The sequence below is a fragment of the Triturus cristatus genome, chromosome 1_1, assembly GCF_964204655.1.
Source record: "Triturus cristatus chromosome 1_1, aTriCri1.1, whole genome shotgun sequence".
NCBI classification, from domain to species: domain Eukaryota; kingdom Metazoa; phylum Chordata; class Amphibia; order Caudata; family Salamandridae; genus Triturus; species Triturus cristatus.
Window position 1 is genome coordinate 133202370 of NC_140579.1, and position 26887 is coordinate 133229256.

The 26887-nt window shown below is 47.8% G+C and overlaps 1 protein-coding gene across 1 annotated transcript in view; it reads right to left on the reverse strand.

Moving 5' to 3' along the window:
• Positions 1 to 26887, reverse strand: part of LOC146869802 (uncharacterized) — a 508722-nt gene that overhangs the window by 81443 nt on the left and 400392 nt on the right. Inside the window, exon 18 of the mRNA XM_085640499.1 lies at positions 10380 to 10486. Coding sequence (XP_085496625.1) covers positions 10380 to 10486 — 107 coding nt within the window. The remainder of the gene's footprint in view (positions 1 to 10379; positions 10487 to 26887) is intronic.

Here is a 26887-nt window from a genome sequence, read left to right on the forward strand (position 1 = left end):
CGCTAGTATTGATGGCCCTGGAGGCAGTGTCGGCTGCATCTAGGGCACAACGGATGGAGGTATTAGTGATGGTTTTGCCCTCCTGAATTAACTTGTTTGCCCTATTTTTGTATTAGTCAGGGAGGTGTTGCATTATGGCTTCTAGTTCGTCATAATGGGCCCTGTCATATCTTGCTAGTAGTGCTTGTGTATTAGCGATACGCCATATGTTGGCAGCTTGTGATGCAGTGCGCTTGCCGGATGCGTCCAAGAGCTTTGACTCTTTGTCAGGTGGTGGTGCTTCGCCTGACGCATGGGAGTTGGCCCTCTTTCGTGCTGTGGACACTACCCGGGAATCTAGTGGTGCTGGCCCTCTGATGTAGGAGGGATCTGTAGGGGCGGCTTTATATTTCTTCTCAATGCGTGGGTTAATGACACTGGCTCTGACTGGGTCTTTAAAGACCTCCGGCGCATGTTTTATAACTCCTTTGAGCATGGGCAGTATGGAGGTGGCCCTATGCGTGGTGTCGCAAGTATCGAGGAGGAAATCCTCCTCCACGGGGTCGGTATGGAGATCTACCCCATGATAGTGTGCAGCCCTTTGGAGTAAGTGGTTGAACCCCAATGAGTCTTCTGGTGGGGATGGTCTCGAAGGATAGAGATCATCTTGTGGGACGTTAGGGATGTTGGGGATGTTCTAGTCGTCCCATGGGTCTGGGGAGCCTGTGGGAGTGGGGTCCCCTGTAGGTAAGTCATGGGGCACATCCCCTATGTCATCATATGTGTCATCATGATCATCATCATCCGGAGGGGGTGTTGGGGAATGATGAGGAGGGGGTGGAGAAGGAGAAGGTGGAGGAGGGGAAGGTGGAGGGGGTGGAAGAGGTGGGGAAGGTATTCTGAAAGGTGAGAAAGCAGAGTCCTTCCTCTTTGGAGGTGGAGCTGGGGCAGGTTTTTCCAGCTGTCTCTTTTTGATGCTGAGCATCAAATGTCCGGTTTTGGGATCCTTGGTCAATGTCTTTTGCAATGGATCCGGTGTAAAGAGTTCTTCTGAAGGTGGTTTATTGGTCGGCGCCGAAGGCATCGGGCCGTTGGTTTTCTGGCTTTAGTGTCCTGTTTGGAACTATGCGGCTTGGAAAGGGCTTTCGGTTTGGTCGGTGCCGAGATGGGTTTCGGCTTCGAGATCTCGGTGCCGGTGGCCTTGTGTGCTTTTGTCGGTTCTGGGGATGGTGTCGGTACCGAGGAGCTGGAGCTGGGTTTCGGCACCGAGTGTTTCGGTATGGGGCTCGGTGCCGAAGAGGAGGCCATTTTCTTTTTCGGTGTCGGTGCGGAGGAGTGTTTGTCGGCACCGACAGTGGGCTGGCTCGAGCCCGAGACGCCGGAAGGCTTAATCGGCTTCTTTACCGGTCCCGAAGGTGCGGTGTGGGAAGCAGTGTCTTTGGTCTTACCTAGGCCCGGAGGCGAAGGCGTGACCGAAGCCTTTTTCGGTGCCGGCGAGGGTGTGGGGGGGAGGGGGGGGGGCAAATTGGTACTCACGACCCTCTGTGCCGGAGTAATGTCCTCCACATCTGAATCGTCGGCTTCGGAGGCGCTGACGAGGCCCTCGTCAGTGTGGTGTTCTTCTGGAGCGTCAACGCTCTCTCCGAAGAGGTCAGCTGGAATCGCCGTCGACGAGCGTGCCATGGTTCTTCTTGCCCTTCGGTCTCGAATAGTTTTCTTGGACCGGAAGGACTTGCACGCCGGACAGTCTCGAGCCTCGTGTTCAGGGGAGAGGCAGAGGTTACATACTTCGTGGAGATGGGTGTGGGGGAATTTAGACCCACATCGAGGTCACTTCTTGAAGGGAGTCCTTTCCATGAGCCAGGACCGGAGCTTGGGTAGGCCCAAAGGCCGTCGTCAACGACTGGAATCGAAGGTCTTTATCGATGAGAGCCGCGCCGAGTGTGGAGATCGCGATCAAAACAATACCGCAAATTGGGGTGAGGATTGCGCGTCGATTGAACTGGAAACCTGTTCGGAACCGGAGCGCGAAGATCACATCCGAGCCCGATGGAGGAAAAAAACAATCTGATGATGGAGCCGAAGCCCATGCGCAAAACGATCCAAAGGAGGAGTCACCGACCTCGTGACTTCCAAAGACTTTCCAAGAGGAAAAACAACTGCAAACATCCGGGCCCAACACCAGATGGCGATCTTTGCACAAGTGTGTAATCTGCAGCTCATATGCCTCGAACATGTAGTTTCAGTGTAAAATCATGGTTTCAACTGTATTTTTGTTGTATTTGGTGAAAAGGGTGTTAGATACAGCCTAATAAAGACTTCACTGCACTATCATCCCAAGGCGCGTGCGTACATGTCGTGAGTATATAATGCCTGGAAAATATATAATGCGCGTACCACTACACACTGCCAGAAAGGGCAGTTGAGGGCTTTGAGCCTCACCTCCAAGGCTCATGGCATCCTCTGGGGGAGTGGGGGGTGGGGGGTTTGGACGCCTGAGGCTCGAGAGTGCGGCAGTTTAATGCAGGGCAGGATGAAAGCTGGCGATGCAAAGTCCCCTGCAGAACTGGATTGCTACATCTGGGATTCCTTAACGTGTCAATTTCTTTTTCCTTTGCGGACGCGGACACTAAGCAGCAGTGAGCACTGTAAAAAGGTCATTGCTAACACTGCCTGACAAGCCAAACACATTATCGACTGTGTTGTGAGCTAATAGAAAATGTGACTGATTACCCACAAGACAGTGGCCGAAAGACCTCTATGTACAACACTCAAACAGACCAATGGTTGAAGAATGAGTTAAAGCCAGACCAGATTTAGAAATGAAGGGTCACTATAAAGAAAGGAATATGCTACTTACCAGTATGCATCTGTTCTTGGCATGTAGAGCTGCAGATCTATACACTGTGCATAGATCGCCATCTGGTGTTGGGCCCGGATGTTTGCAGTTTGTTTTTCCTCTTGGAAAGTCTTTGGAAGTCACGAGTTTGGTGACTGCTCCTTTGGTTCGTATTGCGCATGGGCTTCGGCTCCATCCTCAGATTGTTTTTCGCCAGCAGGGAAAGATGGAGCGTAGTAGTAACAGTAAAGAAACCCATGTGTATTGTATCTAAATAAGATAAGACTGGAACGGATACAGGTGGCCTGGGGAGGCGGGTGGGCGTGTATAGATCTGCAGCTCTACATGCCAAGAACAGATGCATACTGGTAAGTAGCATATTCCGTTCGAGGCATATGAGCTGCAGATTATACACTGTGCATAGATTATATAGCAGTACCCAACCCTAGCGGCGACCACCGGCATCCGTTGCAGTTGTTTGAAACAGTGTTTTTAGTACAGCTTGGCCCACACTAGCCTGTTGCTTGGTTTGCACATCTACACAGTAATGTTTTGTGAAGGTGTGCGTTGTTGACCACGTCGCTGCTTTGCAGATGTCATCTAGTGGTATGTTCCCTAGGAAAGCCATAGAAGCCCCTATCTTCCTTGTAGAGTGGGCTTTAGGGGGAACCGATAGCGTTCGTTTTGCTTTTTGGTAGCAATCCACCTGGCTATCCCTGATTTGGAAATAGGGTTGCCTTTGTGTGGTGGGGAGAAGGAAACAAATAACTGTTTGGTTTTTCTGAAAGGTTGTGTTCTCTGGATGTAATAAAGTAAAGCTCTTTTAACATCCAGTGTGTGTAAGGCTCTTTCCGCAACTGTTTGGGGTTGCGAGAAAAAGACTGGCAATTCTACCGACTGGTTTAAATGGAATGGAGAAATGACTTTGGGTAGAAATTTGGGATTGGTGCGGAGTACAACCTTGTTGTGATGCATCTGAAGGAAAGGTTCCTGTATAGTGAATGCCTGTATTTCACTAACTCTTCTGAGGGAAGTGATGGCCACTAGAAAAGCTGTTTTCCATGTGAGAAATTGCAGCTCACCCTTATGTAATGGTTCGAAAGGGGGTCCCATTAACCGTGTGAGAACTATATTCAAGTTCCAAACAGGTGAGGGTGGCACTCTGGGTGGAATTACTCTTTTGAGGCCTTCCATAAAGGCCTTGATGGCAGGCACTTTGAAAAGTGAGAGGCGCTGCCTATTTTGTAAATAGGCAGCAATTGCAGCGAGGTGTAAGCGAATGGAAGTATATGCTAGGTTACACCTTTGTAAATGGAGTAGAGAACATATAATGTGCTGTATGGATACGTTTAAAGGATTGATTGTATTGTTGTGGCAGTAAACAACAAATCGTTTCCACTTTGCTGCATAGCCCGCCCTAGCAGTAGGGCGTCTTGCTTCCCTGATAATGTTCATGCAATCAGGGGGAAGGTTAAGGTATCCAAATTCTAGGACCTCAGGAGCCAGATCGCAAGGTTGAGTTGAGCTGGGTCCGGGTGCCCGATCTCTCCATGGTTCTGGGTTAGGAGGCCTGGCGAGAGGCGTAGCTTTTGATGTGGTACTTCTGAGAGTTCCAGCAGATTGGTGTACCACGGTTGTCTGGCCCATGTTGGAGCTACCAGGATCAGAGTTAGGGAAGGCTGCTGTAGCTTTCGCACCACTAATGGAATTAGTGGGAGAGGTGGAAAAGCGTATGCAAACTTGTTTGACCAGTTCATCCATATTGCATTGCCTTCGGACAATGGGTGTGGATATCTGGCGGCGAAGCTTGGGCATTTTTTGTTTTCGTGGTTGGCGAATAGGTCTATGTGTGGATGCCCCCACTTCTGAAAGAACGGGTGAAGAACTTGTGGGTGAAGTTTCCACTCGTGGATCTGCTGTGTCTGCCTGCTCAGCAGATCTGCCACGGTGTTTTGTACTCCTGGGACGTGTTGGGCTAGGAGAAAAATCTTTTGTGGAATTGCCCATCTCCATATGCTCTGTGCTAACTGAGAGAGCTGTGTGCCCCCCTGTTTTTGAATGTAGTACATGGCAGTCATGTTGTCTGTGCGAATGAGGACTGCTTTGCCTGAAATCTGCGCTTGGAAGGATTTTAGGGCGAGGAAGATCGCCAGTAACTCCAGATGGTTGATGTGGAGTAACTTCTGTTGCAGCGTCCACGTGCCCGTGACCTGTGCTGTTAGAGGTAACAGATGAGCTCCCCAGCCGGAGAGCGATGCATCTGCTGTTAGGATTATTAGTGGGACTGGGTCCAGGAACGGTCGACCTTTAGAAAGGTTTGTGGTGTTCCACCACTGCAGAGAGCGATGAGTGCGACCGTCTACCAACACCAGAGCTGTCAGCTGTCCCTAGGTCTGGTTCCACTGGCGCGCCAAGCACTCTTGGAGTGGACGCATTTGGAGTCTTGCATGCAGCACTATAAAGATGCAAGAGGCCATCATCCCTATGAGCTGCATAAATACTCTTGCTGGGAGAGTGTTGACATAGGAATTTTTGACGCAGCGCTTGTATCTTTGCAATCCTGGCAGGATTGGGATTGGCTATGGCTTTTGAGGTGTCTATGGTGGCACCGAGATACTGTTTTGTGTGTGATGGTACCAGGTGGGATTTTTGATGGTTCACCGTGAAACCTAGCTGGTGAAGTAGCTGGACTGTAGCGGCGGTATGTCGCACACATTGTTGTTAGGACGTGGCTTTTATCAGCCAATCGTCCAGATAAGGGAAGACGTGAATGTGCCGTCTTCTGAGGTGTGCAGCCACTACTGCCAGGCACTTGGTGAAAACCCTTGGTGCTGTTGTTACCCCGAACGGGAGCACCTTGAACTGGTAGTGTCGACCGTCTACCACAAACCTGAGGTACTTTCTGTGAGACTGGTGTACTGGGATGTGAAAGTATGCGTCTTTTAAGTCCAGAGTGGTGAGAAAATCGTTCTGGGAGAGAAGTGGAAGAACCTGTTGAAGGGTTACCATGTGAAAATGGTCTGAGTGAATGTAGGTGTTGAGAGGTCTGAGATCTAAGATAGGTCGTAGGGTCTCGTCTGTCTTTGGAATTAGAAAGTACAGGGAGTAGACCCCTAAATTTTGTTGATTTATGGGGACCTGCTCTATTGCTCCTTTTTGCAGGAGGGAGATCACCTCTTGTGTTAGTAGCGCAGTATGTTCTTGAGACATAGGGCGGTGCCTGGGTGGAATGTTGGGGGGTGTTGATGTTAATTCTAGGCAATACCCTGACTGAATAATTTGTGTCACCCATCTGTCTGAGGTGATAGTCTCCCAGACATGAAGGAAAGATTGTAGTCTGCCTCCGACCGGAGTGGAATGGTCTGGAGGGAGCGGGGGAAAGTCATTGGGCAGGAGGTGTGGCAGAGCGGGCGGTATTTGTTTTGCCTCTGCCCTTATTATTTTTGCCTCTGTATCCGCCTCTTTGATAACCTTTCTTGAAGGTAGATTGAGGGGGGGATTTATAGGACGTGGACGCACTGTCCGAGGAGTAGCCTCTGCCTGTGCCCCGAAAGGAAGAACGGCGAAAGGATCGCCTGGGAGTCTGTGTCTGTAGGGCTCCCATAGATTTCGCCGTGTCTGTATCTTTCTTCATTTTTTCGAGGGCTTTGTCTACCTTAGGGCCAAAGGTCTTGGTCGAAGGGGTGATTTAATATTGAGGCTTGTACCTCCGGTTTAAACCCTGAAACCCAGAGCCAGGCATGGCGACGGAGAAGGACACTGGTGTTTATGGCCCTGGAGGCTGTATCTGCTGCATCCAGGGCACATCTTATCGAGGTGTTGGTTATTGTTTTCCCCTCTTGAATAAGTTCATTAGCCCTAGTCTTGTACTTTTCAGGGAGATGGTGCATGATGGTCTCTAGCTCATCATAATGCGCCCTGTCGTAACTGACCAACAATGCTTGCGTATTGGCAATACGCCAGATATTGGCCGCTTGTGACGCAGTGCACTTCCCTGACGCATCTAGGAGCTTGGATTCTTTGTCAGGTGGGGGCGCCTCGCCTGACGCCTGAGAATTTGAGCGCTTCCTAGCTGTATACACCACTAGGGAGTCTAATGGTGCAGGGCCTTTAATGTAAGAAGGGTCTGTGGGTGCGGCTTTGTATTTTTTCTCTATCCGAGGGTTTAGGACCCTGGCCCTGACTGGGTCTTTAAAAACCTCAGGGGCATGTTTAATTACGCCCTTTAACAAAGGTAGAACTGCAGTGGACCTATGTGTATCGTCAAAGGTGTCTAGGAGAAAATCTTCCTCCACTGGGTCTGTGTGTAACTCCACCCCGTGGTAGTGTGCCGCCCATTGTAACAAGTGGTGAAAACCCAAGGAATCTTCAGGGGGGGATGGGATAGAGGTCATCCTGTGGGACATCTGGGATGTCCGGATTGTTATAATCATCCCATGGGTCTGGAGATCCAGTAGGGGTGGGATCTTGTGGCCCATCTGCTGGATCATAGTAAGGGTCCCCCAAATCGTCTGGGACAGGAGACAAGGTGGGGGACTGATGAGGTGGAGGTGGAGAGGGTGGAGGAGGAGGAGGAGGAGGTGGGGAAGGCACCCTGAAAGGAGAGGTAGCAATGTCCTTTCTCTTTGGAGGTGGAGCTGGCTTGTCCAAGTGTCTCTTTTTTGAAGACAATGTCAAGTGTCCAGTCTTTGGATCTTTGGTGAGAGTTTTTTGCAAAGGATCCGGTGTAAAAAGCTCCTGTAACACTGGTTGTTCGGCCGGCGCCGAAGGTTTCGATGCCGACGGCTTTTTAGGTTTATCGAAGCCGTGCTTCCTTGGAACCTCCGTTTTTTTGGTCGGTGCCGAAGAAGTTCTCGGCACGGGAGTGTCGGTGCCGAGGGTCTTGTGATGTTTTGTCGGCACCGGAGTGGCAGGTTTCGACCCCAAAGGCTTCGGTGTCGGATTCGGTGTGGAGGCCGATTTTTTCTTCGGTGCCGAAGGGTGTTTCTCGGCACCGGTGGTCGGGTTGCTCGAGCCCGAGCTGCCGGAAGGCTTACTAGGCTTCTTTACCGGGCCCGAAGGTGAGGTGTGAGAAGCAGTGTCCTTGGTCTTGCCTAGGCCCAGAGGCGAAGGTGTGACCGAAGCCTTTTTCGGTATCGGCGTGGGAGGGGGAATTGTACTCACGACCCGCTGCGCCGGAGTGATGTCCTCCACATCTGAGTCGTCGGCCTCGGAAGCGCTGACTAGGTCGTCGTCCTCCTGTTCGATGTCCTGCTGTCCCGGAGCTTCGACGTCGTCCCCGAAGATGTCGACTGGAGCGGAGGTCGAGGAGTGCGCCATGTTGCATCTAGCCCGTCGATCTCGAATGGTCTTCTTTGAGCGAAAAGACTTGCAGGCGGGACAATCTCGGGCCTCGTGTTCTGGGGAGAGGCAGAGGTTGCACACCTCATGGAGATCGGTGTGGGGAAATGTGGACCCACATCGAGGGCACTTCTTGAAGGGAGTTCTTTCCATCAGTCGAGACCGGAGCCGGAATAGGCCCGAAGGCCGCCGTCGACCACCGGAATCGAAGAAGTGCCGAAGAGAAGATGAGTAAGATCATTTAGGTCTTTGAAGAAGCTCGATGAGCGAGGGTTTATGCGTCGATCGGTGAACTGGGAAGTTCGGAACCGGAGCGCGAAGTATTACATCCGAGCCCGATGGCGGAAAAAAACAATCTGAGGATGGAGCCGAAGCCCATGCGCAATACGAACCAAAGGAGGAGTCACCGAACTCGTGACTTCCAAAGACTTTCCAAGAGGAAAAACAAACTGCAAACATCCGGGCCCAACACCAGATGGCGATCTATGCACAGTGTATAATCTGCAGCTCATATGCCTGGAACAGAAGAGATTTCAAAGGCTCAAGAAAACACTGTGGATTTGAATCTGGGTTCATCAAAGAGTGCACATCCTGAAGCCCCTCATAAGAGCCACAAAGGCCCCAGGCACTTCAGGCAGTGGGGTTGAAAGAGAAGAAGCAAGATTAGCACAGGATGCGCCTCTTGAAGCCCCTCATAAGAGCCACAAAGGCCCCAGGCACTTCAGGCTCCATCAGCGGAGTTCAAAGAGAAGAACCGGGATTAGCACAGGCTGCGCCTCTTGAAACCCTCATAAGAGCCACAAAGGCCACAGGCACTTCAGGCTCTATCAGCGGAGTTTAAAGAGAAGAAGCAAGATTAGCACAGGCTGCGCCTCTTGAAGCCCCTCTTAAGAGCCACAAAGGCCCCAGGCACTTTAGGCTCTATAAGCTGAGTTTAAAGAGAACAAGCAAGATTAGCACAGGTGTGCCTCTTGAAGCCCCTCATAAGAACCACAAAGGACCCAGATGCTCCAGGTACAGACACTGCAGGTGACAGATAAAGAATTAGAATGGACTCCTCCTGCGTCCCTTGAAGCCCCTCATAAGACCGACAATGACCCCAGGCACTTCAGGCCTATTAGTGGGGGTCAGAGAGAGGAACTGAGATTAGGACAGACTGCAACTCTTGAAGGCAATCATATGAGGCACAATGGCCCCAGGTGCTCCAGGTAGAGACACTGTGGGTCACAAATAAAGAACTGGAATTGACTTCTCCTGCATCTGTTGATACCCCTCTTAAGAGACACAAACACCCCACGTGCTGCAGGCCCTATCGGCGGGGGTCAGAGAGAAGAACTGAGATTAGCATAGGCTGCCATTCTTGAAGCCCTTCATAAAAGCCACAAAGGTCCCAGGCACTGCAGGCCCTATCCGTGTGCGTTGGACAGAGGAACTGAGATTAATACAGGCTGCACCTCATTAAATCCCTCATTAGAGTCACAAAGGCCCAAGGCACTGCAGGGCCCTATCTGTGGGGGTTGGAGAGAAGAACTGAGATTAGCACAGGCTGCCAATCTTGAAACCCTTCAAGAAAAGTCACAATGGGCCCAGGACCGGCAAGGCCCTATCAGCTGGGTTCAGAGATGAAGAACTGAAAATCAGCATGACTCGCAACTCTTGAGGTGTGTCCTGCGAGGAAAAGGTGGAGGAAAGAGATGAGGCGCAGGTGACCATACCTCCTGTGAAACATCACATCCAGTCACTTGGAGAGAAGTGGTATATGTCTAGACTGAAAAAGTTGCTAATGTAAGAATCAAAAAACCTAGCCTTGCCCCTCCCTCCAGGATTCCTCTTGGGAGGACAGCATTCACTAATTATTCACATATTGCTCCAGACATCTCACTGCCCCTCCCTGTACCAACTCCTTCACTACAGGACAGAATTAAAGGACGGGGGGGGGTGGTGTTCCCACAGCCGCAGGACTTGAAGTAACCTCCAAGAATAATCTGCTAGTAGTCATTTTTAAAGCCAAAAATTTATTGATTTTAGGGGTTCTCTGCCTGAAATCTCCTCTACTTTAAAATAAGTCTATGGGATGAGTACATTCTCCTGAATATTTTTAAACTCTCCACCTACCTCTTCTAAAATGTTGGCATGTATTCATCTACACCCCACAGTCGTAACACAAGAATCAGGAAGTGATGACATTCCCCATCAACAATAACAAACTGAGCCCCCTTACCTGACGTGTTTTATTAAAGTAAATGACGCAAACAATGACGACGAGAACCACCAAGAGGACTCCAGTGACGATTACGATAATCCTAGCCCTCGGATGAGTCTTCTCTTCTGTGGGACACAGCAGGACAGGAGCAGGGTTACAGGGCGGAAATGATTTCAAACACATGATTAAGATGCAGTAACTCCAAGACGAACAAGTTACTTACCTTCGGTAACAATGTATCTGGTAGAGACATAGTCTAGCCGCAGATTCCTTAACTTAGAATATACCCAAGCGTCAAGTCTGGTCTGGAATATTTTGCGCAGCAGCACCACTGTGTGCCGAGGGGCGGAGCCGTACGGCTCTGCCCTGACGTCGTCCATGGACGTGACGTCAGCTGAGCCATATATGCCCCGCCCCGGCACGCCAACATCAGTTTTCGTCAGAAGACTTTTCGGCATCAGGACGCGAAGCCACCACCAAAAATTGTGAAAATATGGGAACAGTGTGCAGAAAAAGAAAGGAAATAACAAGGTATGGAGAAAAAACATCACCATAGAAAGAAAGTGCCAGGCACCGTATATTGTAAACTGAGGCAGGGAAAAGAACAGTGCACCACTCTGGGAGGGACCCCTTCAATCGTTAAGACCAAAACCTCCCCCGGAGGCAGAAGAAGATGCAGAGCATAGGCATGATTGAACCCTTGGCCTGTGTGAGCCTGTGCCACTAGAGGCACAAGACTCACCATTGAGCCATAGCTCTGTGGTGAACCATCACAGCAGCCGGCAGAAAGGCTGCAACCACAATATAGGACAGTGAAGGACAACCAGGCCAGACCTCAGGAGCAAAGACAAAGTAAAGCGTCACCCAAAAGGAGACGTCAGTTCCGAAAAATGGACCTGCCGAATGCAGCATGGTCAGAGACTGCAACCGCTAGATTGCAGGGGAGGCAAGAGACCTCAAGCGGTTGAAGAAGATAGAAGGGAAGAATTAAACTCACATCGGACAACCCAGGGTAGGGGATGTAAAGGACACTTGGCACATGAGCATACCGTCCAATCACAAGAATGGGCAGAGCAGATCCCCGAAACAGAATGGAGCTTCGTGAGTCGGAGTGAAGAGAAGACGTCACCCCGCAGAGGATAAAGCAACCGAACGGGAGGCGAAGGCATGAAGCCCAACCTGAAAAGGTTGATGCAGGACGGGGATGACGGGCGGGCGTTAAGGAATCTGCGGCTAGACTATGTCTCTACCAGATACATCGTTACCGAAGGTAAGTAACTTGTTCATCTGATAGAGACGTCTAGCCGCAGATTCCTTAACTTAGAATAGATACCAAAGCCATACCCCTAGAGGAGGCGGGACTGCGACTGAACCCCACGAAGGTCCAGAGAGAACCTAGACGTCAATAACATGACCAAAAGAGGGTTGTCAACCAAAGGGCGAAACACAGTGGGGACAGGAGTGACAGCGCAGCCAACCACCAGACCCCTAAACCCTGAGGAGAGCAGAGAATCAAGGGGAGGCGAGGGCACCACAGCCCATCCAGAATAACACGAAAACCCCCACATGTAGAAGGGATGAGAGAAGGAAAACACCAAGCCAGAATGCTTGTGCCAGATTGAAAAAATGCCGAACTTCGAAAGAAGACCAAGAGGCATGAAGGATCCACAGTATCCAAAGTGTCAACAAGAAGCCACAGCTAGCCCCTGCTAAATAACTTGAACAGCGTAAAACCCTGTTAAACCTGCTCCCGTAAATATATGAAGGCAGAAGGATACTGAACCCTGCCCAGCACGGGCCGACATGGAGGAAAACACACCCAGCAAGAAACTGGTGTGAAAAGATAGTTCAGCACTTCGCAGGAAGTAGAACTGAACCTCAGGGTGCGAAAGAACCGCAGGATGCGGCAGTCGACAAGCCAACCCAAAGGACTGGTTAAGTGGTATGGTGGAGAGAGCGCGCAGCGTCCTCACATGCACCACAGAGGCAGAGTACTGCGGAGACCCTTGCCAGTCAGACAGGTGGAGAGCATTGAAAGGATGCCCCTACACAGCCCGAAAGACGCTCATACGCGGCCAGGAGGAACACCAGGAAGCAAGACAGCCGGAACAGCTGAGATGCACCCAATAGCAAGAAGGCAACGGGCTGCACAAGCCATGAGGAAGTACATGGCGCAGAAATAGCCTCAAGAAGATGCCGAAACCCGGCCAAACCCAGGCACTAGGGTACGCTCAATAGTACCCGCAGTTACACAGAAAGTGGAACTAGGCCAGGCTACAAGCAACGTCAGCCGACAGTCCGGAAGAGAGAGAGAGAATAGGCCCCTCGCAGGACAATTTACAAGAAAAGACTAGCCTAACAGGGGAGTACTTAGGACCAACTCACGGGTCCTAGACGCCAGGAAGAGCGGGATTCAAGGAGAACCATCTCCACGAGTCCGCCACATTTAAGAATGCTAGTGGAACGTAGAAAGCCCTGCGCGAAAGCAGCGGGGATGTGGAGAAAACTGTTGGAGAATAAGCCAAAAGGCCATAACAACCTACAAACAGAGGTCCACGGCAACTCCCTACTTGGGAGAACAACCCAGAAGGGGCTGGCACCAAAAGACGGACGAGAGGAGAAAAGCAAGATGCCAGGCCATGCAAGGTAGATACCACAGAGCATAGACCTAGACCCGGAGTCCAAACACTACAGACAACAGAGCGATGCGACCCTGCGGGACGCAGTAAAAGGAGGTGTATGAGCTCCAGAGGGAGACCCATGATGAAAACTCCACAGGAGCATACGAAGGCAAAGGCAGACACCTGCCACCAGCCAATACCCCACATAGGGCAAGGGTCAAACCCTGGCAAGAAGGGGGTACTCTTGGCAAAACAGTCAGAGGACTTGAAACAAAAACAACCCAGTCATACAGCTATACAGACAATACAGAGGTACCAACCTGCCTCTAATGAAAACTGGTCCGTAACGGAAGACCGCAATGAAGAAGAAAAGTCAAGCAGTCAGTGGCACAGCAGAATTACGGTAGCCCTGACAGAAGCCTGGAGATCACCGAGTCAGCGTGGGACCCAAAAAGGTCTATTCCATTGAACGGCATGTCTTGGAGGCTCTCCTGAATATTATCAGGGAAGCGACTGTCACGCATCCAGGCATGACGGCGCAAAGCCACCGACCGTGCAAGAGCACGGCCCACAGAGTCTGTGGTATCCAGGGAGGAGCGTATTGTAAAATGAGCCATTTCCTTGCCGTGAAGGACAAGACGGAGTAACTCAGGGTGCAATTCCTCCGGAAGGGAAGGGAGAAGGTTAGCCACGGGGTCCCAGAGTGCAGAGGATGCACGTGCAAACACGCATGTAGTGTTTAAGGCAGCGCTAGAAGAAGCAAAAAGCTGTCTTCCACATGCATCCAGCCACCTGGATTCCCGGGTGGGAGGAAACAAGAGCAAGGTGGAGGAGTCCTGCAATCCAAAGGCCGCCTGAATTACCAGGCTCTGAGCGGCTGGGTGGAGGGACAGGCAAAGTGGATCCCCCGGGGCTGGACGGTGGCTACCAGCAATGGCCCGATCAACCGGGGCGCTAGAAGAGGGCTGTGCCCACGGCGCCACGCAGGGCTTCTAATAAAGCACCCCCAATGGGTAGCAAGGGCTCCACAGTAATGGGCTCGAGATGGAGCAAATTCATTAAGGGATTGGGGATGAGGGGTACCACAGGGAGCTAAAAGCCGAGGATAGCAGCTGTCCGGTTAATAGTCTGCGCCTAGGGGGACTACTGCGCCTAGCTCAGTAGTCACCCTAGGAGGGGACAAGAGGCCCTCTGTAGGAGAAGGTTGGAGGCTTATTCTCCCAGTTTCCATAAAGAGCAGGGCTGGGGAACGACCCGAAGGCCATGCCACACTAGGGACCTGCACCAGTGGCCCCCGACCAGGGGAAACAGCAGCAGCCTCCGAAAAGGCCGTAGCGGATACCGGAGTCGCCCGACCCCGCTGAGGGGACAGAAACGAGGAATCCGGAGGGAGGTCAACCTCAGGCATGGACGCCGGTTTCAATGAATGGATGGACACCGGCGGCGAGGGATGCGTTGACAGCGGCGTCGGCGGGCACCGTGTCGGAGTCGACTGGACATCGACGGCCTCCACGATGGACGCTACCTCGACTGATGTCCGATGATGCGTTGCCCCAGACGTGGGATCAGGCTTAGAGCTTGGTGTGGATTTGGACTTCGAATCCGTCATTGGATCCGACGTGGTGCCCGGTTCTAAGCCCGGCGTCGCCGATGCCGCTTCCGCGGTCCGTGCAGGAAGCCGCAAAGGGCTATGCGTTGAGCCTGGCATCGAGCCAGACGCCGCTTCCGCCCTCCGCGCAGGAAGCTGCTCAGGGCTATGCGCTGACTGGCGGAGTGTGCTAGAGCGACCAGGACGGTCTGGGCCCTGGCCCAATGTCGTCGCCTCGGCTCCGGAGTCTGAGTCGGTGCACACAACCCTGGTCGGGGAAGGATCCTCCGACGGGGGCCCGGCCGGAGTACCCTCCACCTCTGTGGGGCCCGAAGGCACGATAGGGAGAGAGGGGGACTCACAGTAGGTCTGAAGAGCCTGGGAGTAGGCCTCCATTTGGGTGCACGTCACTCCGACTCCTGGAAAAGGAGGGTATGGAGGAGGTGACCTCCGTGCGCCCGTAGCTGAACCCTTACGAGAGGAATGGGCGCCAGCGGCACGCCTACGAGAGGTGGACCTCAGTGGACGCTTGGGGCTCCGCTTACCTTTTTTAGGGCACTGGTCGCGGGAACAGCCTCGGGAACGAGCTCCCTCTGGAGAGGGAAAGCGGCGACAAGAAGAAGCTGGGTTGGACAGCCGTGCGGGAACAACTTCATACGGCGTTCCCGTAGGGACTTTGGCTTCATCTGTTGACATTCGCAGCATTGTTTGGAATCGTAGTGCACACCAAAGCACCACATGCAAATAAGGTGCGGGTCAGTGCCCGACATCTGACACGCACAGGCCTCACAGTATTTGAACCCGGAGGGCATTGCACACTGTTCCGGTACGACACCAACGGTGACGAGAAGGTCCAAAACAAGGCCAGGAGCTGCTGGTTTCCAGGGTTCGAGTCGTGACGCGGAAAAGAAGAAAACTGATGTCGGCGTGCCGGGGCGGGGCATATATGGCTCCGCTGACGTCACGTCCATGGACGACGACAGGTCGGAGCCGTACGATGCCGTCCCCTGGTGCGCAGAGGTGCTGCTGCGCAAACTTTTCCGGACCAGTCTGACGCCTGGGGATACTCTAAGTTGAGGAATCTGCAGCTAGACATCTCTATCAGATCTACCAGATAACAAGATTGTTGTGAGTAAAGGGGCAGAGGTCTGACCCTATTACAGCCCATGATGTACTCAGCGAGGTGTAACACTCTCCACAGCACTGCTATTCACCCTACAGCCTATGGTACACACAGCGCTTTGTGGCCTTCCTCGAGGCACTGCGATAATGCCACAGGCCATGGCTTACTCTACATTTTCCTTGCATCATTATACATGTAGCTTTCTTTTGTTCTTGTTCAGGATGATGTTGCATTAGATTATCTATTACGTCCTATTGTTGGTGGCCATATGTGAGAGGACAGACCTGGAGCTTGCAGTCCTCCATGCTGTTGCTCTCTCCATTTTCATGGCCAGTGCAGATAGTCTTTTGTTGTCCCTGTCTGGTGGAGGGCAAGTGCTGGCCTTATTACAGGCTATCTTTATTACAGGCTCTCATTATTAAGGGGTTCTCATCATTACGGGTTCTCATCATTACAGGTTCTCATCATTACATCTCTCATTATTACAGATTGCCATTATTACTAGCTCTCATTAGAACTGGCTCTCAATATTACGGGTTCTCATTACGTCTCTCGTTATTACAGGTTCTCATTATTACTAGCTCTCATTATTACTGGCTCTCATTATTACAGGTTCTCATCATGACATCTCTCATTATTACATGTTCTCATTATTACTAGCTCTCATTATTACTGGCTCTCATAATTACATCTCATTATTACAGGTTCTCATTATTACTAGCTCTCATTATTACTGGTTCTCATTATTACTAGCTCTCGTGATTACAGTCTCATTATTAAAGGCTCTCATTAATAAAGCACTCATTTTGAAAGGTTCTCATTATTACAGGTTCTCATTATTACGGGTTCTCATCATTACATCTCTCATTACAGATTCTCATTATTACGAGCTCATGAATACAGTCTCATTAATAAAGCACTAGTTATTACTGTCTCTCATTATTACAGGCTCTCATTATTCTGGGTTCTCATCATTACAGCTCTCATTATTACAGGTTCTCATTATTACTAGCTCTCATTACTACAGGTTCTCATTATTCCGGGTTCTCATGATTACATCGCTCATTATTACTGGCTCTCATTATTACAGTTTCTCATCATTACATCTCATTATTACAGGCTCTCATTATTACTGGTTCTCATTATTACAGGCTCATTATGAAAGCTCTCATTATGAAAGCTCTCACTATCACAAGTTCTCAACATTATTATTGGTTCTCATTGTTACTACCTCTCATGATTACAGTCTCATTATTAAAGGCTTTCATTAATAAAGCACTCATTATTACGGTCTCTCATTATTACTGGTTCTCATTATTGTCTCCCATTATCACAAGACCTCATTATTACTGGTTCTCATTATTAAATCGCTCATTATCACAAGTTCTCGTCATTATTACTGGTTCTCATTATTACTAGCTCTCGTGATTACAGTCTCTCATTATTAAAGGCTCTCATTAATAAAGCACTCATCTTGAAAGGCTCGCATTATTACAGGCTCTCATTATTATGGGTTCTCATCATTACATCTCTCATTATTACAGGTTCTCATTATTACGAGCTCTCATGATTACAGTCTCATTAATAAAGCACTCATTATTACTGTCTCTCATTATTACAGGCTCTCATTATTCTGGGTTCTCATCAATACAGCTCTCATTATTACAGGTTCTCATTATTACTAGCTCTCATTACTACAGGTTCTCATTATTCCGGGTTCTCATCATTACATCTCTCATTATTACTGGCTCTCATTATTACAGTTTCTCATCATTACATCTCTCATTATTACTGGTTCTCATTATTACAGGCTCTCATTATTAAATCGCTCATTATCACAAGTTCTCGTCATTATTACTGGTTCTCATTATTACTAGCTCTCGTGATTACAGTCTCTCATTATTAAAGGCTCTCATTAATTAAGCACTCATCTTGAAAGGCTCGCATTATTACAGGCTCTCATTATTATGGGTTCTCATCATTACATCTCTCATTATTACAGGTTCTCATTATTACAAGCTCTCATGATTACAGTCTCATTAATAAAGCACTCATTATTACTGTCTCTCATTATTACAGGCTCTCATTATTCTGGGTTCTCATCATTACAGCTCTCATTATTACAGGTTCTCATTATTACTAGCTCTCATTACTACAGGTTCTCATTATTCCGGGTTCTCATCATTACATCTCTCATTATTACTGGCTCTCATTATTACAGTTTCTCATCATTACATCTCTCATTATTACAGGCTCTCATTATTACTGGTTCTCATTATTACAGGCTCTCGTTATGAAAGCTCTCATTATCACAAGTTCTCGTAATTATTACTGGTTCTCATTATTACTAGCTCTCCTGATTACAGTCTCTCATTATTACAGGCTCTCATTATTACTAGCTCTCATTATCACTGACTCATTACTGGCTTTCATTAATGGTTCTCATCATTACTGTCTCTCATTATTACTGTCTCTCATTATCACAAGCTTTTACTATTACAGGCTCTCATTACTGGCCTCTCAATATTACTTGTTCTCAACATTACTGCCTCTTGTTTTTACTAGCTCTAAAACCCGGGACATGTATCGGGTCTAGAGATCATCAATTCAACAAGTACTTTCTTGCACCCACTGGGGTGAACCACTCAAGAACTCCATGTCGGAGATCATCAGTTCCACAAGTACTTACTTGCACCCAATGGGGTGAACCACTCCAGAGCTCCATGCACCAGCTTCCCCAGGGGCGACCCGGAGGAGGGGCTAGCGGAGTGCGGTCCATTGCGATTGGTCTACAAATATGGCTCCCTCGAGCTTTGAGCTGACGAGCTCCTGGACGACGCACCTGCGTGCCTGTGCGGGCAACGAGGCCTTTGACGGTTGTTTGGCGGCCCTCTTTTCCACCCCTAACTATTTTCTCTACTGAGGAGGGAAGTTATCCCGAAACCCGAGCCATGTCTCGGGTGATATTCTAAAACCCGGGACATGTATCGGGTCTAGAGATCATCAATTCAACAAGTACTTTCTTGCACCCACTGGGGTGAACCACTCAAGAACTCCATGTCGGAGATCATCAGTTCCACAAGTACTTACTTGCACCCAATGGGGTGAACCACTCCAGAGCTCCATGTACCAGCTTCCCCAGGGGCGACCCGGAGGAGGGGCTAGCGGAGTGCGGTCCATTGCGATTGGTCTACAAATATGGCTCCCTCGAGCTTTGAGCTGACGAGCTCCTGGACGACGCACCTGCGTGCCTGTGCGGGCAACGAGGCCTTTGACGGTTGTTTGGCGGCCCTCTTTTCCACCCCTAACTATTTTCTCTACTGAGGAGGGAAGTTATCCCGAAACCCGAGCCATGTCTCGGGTGATATTCTAAAACCCGGGACATGTATCGGGTCTAGAGATCATCAATTCAACAAGTACTTTCTTGCACCCACTGGGGTGAACCACTCAAGAACTCCATGTCGGAGATCATCAGTTCCACAAGTACTTACTTGCACCCAATGGGGTGAACCACTCCAGAGCTCCATGTACCAGCTTCCCCAGGGGCGACCCGGAGGAGGGGCTAGCGGAGTGCGGTCCATTGCGATTGGACTAGCTCTCATTAACACAAGCTCTCAATATCACTGGCTCTCATTACACTCATTATTACTGGCCCTCATTAGTAAAACTCATTATCACAAGCTCTCAGGGGGGCATGGCTGAACGCCGCACAAGATGGCTGCTGCTCACTATAGGTCTGTGCAGTTTCGGTGCATTCATTCAGGATAAAGAGCTTCAGGTCCATTAATATAGCCCTATTCATCACTTATGGTCATGGGAACTCTGCTTCAATGTCGACATGCCTGCATTTTCTCTTTTAGAGAAGTTTGGTCTCCTCACCACACCAACACGTCACGCTTCAGAGGCTGCCATTTCAGCTCCGACCTATGCCCGTCTGAGGTAATTCCTTTTTATTCCGTGGTAAGCTGCTACTGTTTATCTACCTCACCCTCAGACCCCTGCTGGTTCTCAAATAATGACATTTGGATTTTCTACAGGTTTGTAGGGCAACATAGATATTTATACCATAGTATGCAGACTTTTTTTCACGTCTGCTCTACATGAGTTACTCTATGAGTGAGGCCCATTAGTGTTTCAATTTATCCAACAAGAGGCAGCACTCATCCTGTGACAACTCTATGGGAAGGCCATAATGGCATTAACTCATGCTCCCTTCCCGAGTCTATATCTTCACTTTGTTTACAGCACATTCAGTGGCTAAATCCATTCTTGCCTCTTTTTTCACTATGAGGCCCACTACGGACCTTTTAAGGAAGTGTTCACCCTCCCCCCAGCCTACTGGTACCATACCATAAAAACCTACAAATGTCACCGGTCAAACAACCTAAAAATTAAATGTTTTCCCTCACCAAATCACCTACTCATCTGACTTTGGATGACGTCATGTAGGAATTAAAAGCCTTGAAACCATTTATGGTTGACACTAATGTTTCATTCCAACACATTGAATACAAATGGTCCTTGCGCGATCAATGCATTTCCACTCGCAGGCTTTACTCCTGATACTCCTCAGATGACTAAGGACATTGCTCAACTTAAATGTCTCACAGAGAATTTATAAAAACAGAAATAGGAGGAACAACCTTCTAATTTCTAAATTTTGGCATTCCAGAAGGTTCAGAAGGCTCGAATATTGCCACATTTCTGCAGACTGTGATACTTTCAATTCTGCATCTCCTTCCCCTTTCTCCTCTGTCCATTCAATGAGCGCACGTCTTGTTCCCTGATCTGCTTGTAGGAATTATCATTCTTTTTCTTCAATTCACTGAGTTACTGCACCTAATTTGTGTTGCCAGAAAGACGAAACCCCTTCAGTGGTCAGGCTATAGGCAGGATTTTTCTCCTGCCACAGCAGCTTGTCGAAAGCAATTACTAGAACTATGTCCTCCATTGAGATCTTTGACTATCTAATATGGTTTACTTAATCCGTGCCTTTTTAAAATCACTTTCAAGGACAAATCCTACTCATCTGAGGAGCCATGGATCGAGGGTCACCCTCTATTACATGAATGCTATAATACTTTATTGCTCTATTGTCCATCTATTTCAGTTTTAGCAACTGTTTATCGCAATAGCCATGGTTCTTGGATTGTTCTTTAACATTTGTTTGTTCTTTTAATCAAGATTTGGATTTAATTGGTTGTCTTTACGACATTTTCTCAGCAAAAAAAAAAGAGGCCTTTCCCTTAAATTCAGATTAGGTACTCTACCAGCGGCTTTTGCGATTAAAAATGGTTGAAATCACCAGATGATGGAATGGAGCATGCCCCTGCCCCCTTGGAGGCTGCAAAACTTTAATACACTTTCGTTTTCTGTGCCACTTACACTTACCGCATCCGTAGATATTATCTGCAGACAATTTTTCTAACATTTAATAGAACTTGCAAAGAGGCGGAGGCTCTCTGTATGAAAACTGATTACAGAGCTATAATAGTGTCCATTTCATCCTACATCTACGCAGCCTGGAAACAAAGATCACACGTACATTTAAAATTGAATATTGATAGCCAAGCTGGACAATCTGTTAATGGAGTTGCATAGATTAAGTTAGCATGCAAGCATTTATACGTACTATTTATACATGAAGTATTTATTAGCCACAGGTATTATTGTTGAAAGTATGTGTATTGACAAAATGATTGGCTAGCAAAAATGTCGCTTGTCTTTAAAACTTGTTTTATATTGTATCAAAGGAAAGAGTGGTAGATATTCTTATCCGGATGAGAAACTTTTAGTGTGCGAACTAAGATGATCTTAAATTAACTACACAGTTTTAAAGGATTAGTAATTGTACTGTAGTATTTTATCTTATGAATTGTTGATGATAAATTGAGTTGTATATTGAATTGTAATTGTTATGGCTTGTTTGACTGAAACAATAAACTTGCTTTGTTTGTTCTAATATATCATTGTTCTGTTTATTTCTTTTGTTTCAGCCAATGTTTATTGCAACTTTTTATCATTAATTGTTTCTTCTTATTGTTTTTTTAAACGTTTTTCCATATAGGTTCCTATTGTGGACTTCCCGTTTGTCTCCTCCCTCTTGTTATGCGCACATTATTCCAATTGTCAACCTTCATGTATTTAATGTAAGTGGAAGTTTCTGTGCCTCTTATCCATTTCTATAATGGTTGCCTGTTTGTATTTGATACTTTATATATACCCAATGTCTCTCTCGTCTTGTTCCTACATATCTTCCTTCTGTCCCTTTTTACTTAAGCTCCGAAGGTGCTATGCCTGTCTCAATCAGTTGCTTTGCTGTCCCTTTACCCTCTGGGGTATTTCCTTTACCTTTCTTCTCTTCTTTTTCAGCATTTTCAGACCTTTGTCCATGTGATGCCATATGTACGCATACAGTTCTTTCGGAGGTTGTATGTCTCCACCTTTTATCTCACCTTCCCCTTTTACTCTTCATTTCTTTCTTTTTCCCTTCTGCTTCAAACATTTTGATATACTTTGTATTTTCAACTGCTCAGCAACTGCATATTTATCTATTTAATGCAACTTAGAACAGTTACATGGAATGTTAAAGGGGTTAAAAACCCTGTTAACTGTCAGCATGTTTTATCTCATTTAGCGCTCGTTTGAAATGTCATACAGCTTTCTTACACAAGAAGCACCTCACGTACTTGGAGGCTGCCAAACTGAAAAACACATTGGGTAGGTGAAATGTTCTCCTCCCCTTTCATTTTTTTTTTTTTTAAATGTATTTATTAGAGATATCAAGAAAGTATAAATACAAATTCATATAGATTCATAGAAAAGGGAGACAAAGGAAATTTAAGATAAAAATTTACAAGTTCACAAGTTCAGGAGACAAATCCTATGGAAATTACATTGGGAGAATCAAATCAAATCCAGAAGGGCAGCAACAATTTCATTCCACCTTACTCAGGAATCTACTATTTACAACCTTAGAGAAGCTCGCCTCCCCTCCCTCCTCCCTCCTTTATTCTGTCCTCGCATCTCTGCTCCATTCATCCATATATGGCCAGATCTTCCTCCCTCGGGCTCTAGCCTGTCTGCCTCAGCATGAATATATGGACAGCTCTTGTTTGTAAATTCCGAGGAGCCTAGCAAGCCACATATGAAAGCTTGGTGGCTCAGCATCTTTCCATCTTGCAGCTAGTAGTATCCGAAATACTGCTGCGCCCAGAAACAGACCATATTCTTGTTCAGCATGAAGTTCCAGCGTACTATCGTATCCAAGCACCAGGAGAGTAGGAGTTATTTCAAAACAGCCCTTCTTTCAGTAATGCCAATTTCTCACATTCATACACGTGTATCAAAGTGGTGGGTCCTAACCCACATCTGGGACATTTATCGTCTGCCCTTTTCCCCCCAATGGTAAGGTTTAGCAGGGGTAAAATAAAGATTAAATAGCATTTTATAAATTTGTGCTTTTAAATTCGAGGAGAACAACATTTTTGAGGATAAGGAAAGACTCATATAAATATCCACATCTGGGTTTCCCAATTTAGTTGCCCAAGATGCCTCAGTTTTTTCCAAATCATCTGGGCTTTTGTCGAGAAGCACGTTATAAAAATCTCTAATTCTGCACGTTTCCCTGGCTACCACTTCCAGAAGTGTTATAATCTTAGGACGCCGTATGGTGAGAATATTCTTAATCTGGATAAATTTAAAGCATTGGTTATCTAAAATGCCAAACACACGCTGTAGCCTAGAAAATTGAAAATCTTGTGCTCCCCCACAAAAATCCCCAATTGTTCCTACCCCGCATTTTTCCCACTTTTTCCCCATATCGTCATTAGCCCAACAGGGCAGTAATTGCGAGCGCCATAGCGGGGTGTATCTAGAAATGCTCGGGATTGCCATAAATTTGGAGACCTGCTTCCAGATTTTCCATGAGCTAGGAATCACTTTCAACCGCACCTTCTTATAATAGCTGGGTTCCAATTGTCTAAGTAGCAGCCCAGTGGCTTCCTTTCCCATTGAAAGATCATAAATTGTGGGTATTTTTAAGCCCTGCGCTGGTTCCCTAGTATTGTTTACCGATAAAAGGGTGGTCATCTGATGTAAGAGTGCTGCCCAGTAATACAGAGTAATATTGGGAACTGCTAGCCCTCCCCTTTCATGGGGCAATGCTAAATATTTCAATGCTCTTCTGACCTTCCCATATTGCCATATGAAATTGAAAAAGGTTGATTCCAGCGCCCTCAATAGATTATCCTCTACGATCAGGGGGATTGCCCGAAACAGATATAATATTTTTGGTAGCATAGTAATTTTTAAGAAATTCCCCCTTCCAATAATTGACAAATGCAGCCCGTTGACCCTCCTTAGTTCATTCCCTATATGTTTAATTAAAGGTTCAAAATTAATTCTGCTGATTTCGTCCACTTTGGCGCTTATTCGAACCCCAAGATACACTGCCGAAGTTGTCCTCTTGGAGTCATTAAAAACTATATTGTCCGTACATAAAACTATGGTTTTCCCAGCGTTCAGGGCATATCCAGAGAGAAGACCAAAACCTTCTGAAATCCTACTAATTTCTTTAATCGCCTCAGCAGGGTTCGAAGTTAAAACCGCGATGTAATCCGCATACGCCAATACTTTTGTCTCAAACCCACTGGTAATTATTGGCTTAATTTTCGGGCTCTGTAGCAACATTGCCACAAGGGGGTTGATATATGATGCAAATAAATAGGGGAGCCCCTGCCTAGTCCCTCTTGATATGTTAATATTACCGGAATTCCCCCCCCAATAATTGTAGTCGGGCTTTTGGCTGGCAATACATTGCCTTGATAGCCTTTATTAGCTGAGGGCCAAAACCATACAGTTCCAATATCAGCCATAAGAACTCCCAGGACACTCGATCCAAGGCTTTTTCGGCATCGAGGAGGATCATAGCCATCCGGTCCCCCACCCTGGTTACAATATCAAAAAGAGAAATAACTCTTCGGGTATGATCTGTTGTTCCTTTACCAGGGATAAACCCATGTTGCCATGGGGAAACCAGACGCTCTATGACCCTCCCCAGCCGATTAGCCAGGATTTTAGAATAAATCTTGGTGTCAGAATTGATCAGGGAGATCGGCCGATAGGAGGATGGATTGTCCACCGGTTTCCCTATTTTAGGGAAGATTATAATGACGGTCTCTTTCCAAGATTCAGGGGGGGGGGGGGGTTCCATTATACTGTACACCCCTAAACCGATCTCGGAGCAGAGGTGTTATAGCTATATCTAGGATTTTATCAACTTCAAGAGGTATCTGGTCCGGACCGGCCGCTTTCCCTGTAGCCATTCCTGAGAGCGCTAGTTTAACTTCTTCAAGTGTGATTTCTGCCTCGAGCTCCTCTCTAGTGAGCTCGTCTAACCACTCTCCAACATTGATGTCAGCAACCAGCCCTGCCATACCCAGAGAAACTTCCTCCCGGGTCTTGTTGATGTCATCTTGATACAAAACCTGGTAGTAATTTTGGAACCCTCTAATTATCTCCTGTGGATCGGTATAGACCGGTCCATCAATTTTAATCTAATCATCGGTATAGCATTTGAGGATATCCTCTGCCTGGTACAGAGTGCTAACCTCCTGCCTACTTGTTCTCCGGTTTCATAAACGCTGTTTCGGTGAGATTGGTACTCCTCAGCCGATTTCTGCATTAGCCAATTAGTTAATTCTGCTCTCAATGCGATTATTCTATGCTGAGTTTGATCTCCCTCCCGCCCCTGTGCGATCAGCGAGATATGCTGTTCTTCAGCCCTAGCTAGATCCTGCATCAGTTGTTGACTCTTTTTTTCCTGCAGCTTCCTAGCCCTAATGACGAAAGAAATAGTCTCGCCTCGAAGAGCGGCCTTAAAAGAGTCCCAAACAACCCCCCGATTGGCACTAAACCTGTTTATATCAAAAAATTATTGCGCCCACTTTTTCATATACTCAATATATTCATGATTGACAAGACGTTTCTTGTCAAAGGTCTTTACTCCATAGTTTAAGATTCGCTATTTCCAATTCTAAAATCAGGGGGTTATGGTCGGAGATTATTTTGGGAAGTTTCTTAATTCCAACCTTCCCTACTAGGTCCCTTGTGCAAAAACAATAGTCAATCCTGACATATTTTTTATGGGGACAGGAACAAAATGTGTACCCGGGGTTGGCAGGGATCTTTGTAGCCCAAATATCTACCAGGCCATGACTAGTTTTTAAAGAATTAAATGCCCGGTAGACTCGTCGCTTTCTACCCACATAGCCCCCTGGGCCCTGACTCCCAAGTTTACTGCCCAAGGAGATGTTAAAATCCCCGCAGAGGATCAGTGGGGTTGGCCACGTGGCAAGTTCAACTTCCAAGACCTCTAGTATCTGGGGATCATCTTGGTTAGATCCATAAATTACACAAACGGTGCCACCCACAGGAAGCTCTAAAATTGCCCATCTACCCAGGGTAGCCACTAATTTGCGTTTGGCTATACCCAGAGAGGTCTCTGCTAAAATTGCCTCCCCACGTATATTACATGTCTGGGTAGTACATGCCAGTAGGTTATATCCAGCTATTCTCAATAATTCTCTTTTCCCCCAGGGAATATGTGTTTCCTGTAGGCATACTACATCAGTGGGGTTGAGCTTAATAAGTTCAGCAAATCTAACCCTCTTTGCCCTGTCATTCAGCCAGGCGATTTTCCATGAACATATAGTTATCTTCCCCATCTTAAATTGACCCAGATTCCTTCAAGGATCCTACTAAAGCTGGTTCCCTCATTAAGTTCTTGTCTCCTTTTCTGCCACCTATTTACCTCCTCGACATCCCACGAACCAGCCACATCTCCGGACATCTGAGAGACCTTCACTGGCTCCCCGTCAACAAAAGAATCACCTTCCGCCTCCTCACCCACGCACACAAAGCCCTACACGACCAAGGCCCGAGCTACCTCAACAGCCGAGTCAACTTCCACGCTCCCAAACGCCACCTCCGATCAGCCAACCACGCCCTCGCCGCCGTCCCCCGCATCCGAAGAGCGACTACAGGAGGAAGGTCCTTCTCCTACCTGGCCGCCAAGACCTGGAACTCCCTCCCTACCGACCTGCGCCTGACCCAAGACCACCTCTCCTTTAGGAAGAAGCTGAAGACCTGGCTGTTCGAGCAGTAGCGGCACCCCCCCCTGCCCCCCCCCCAG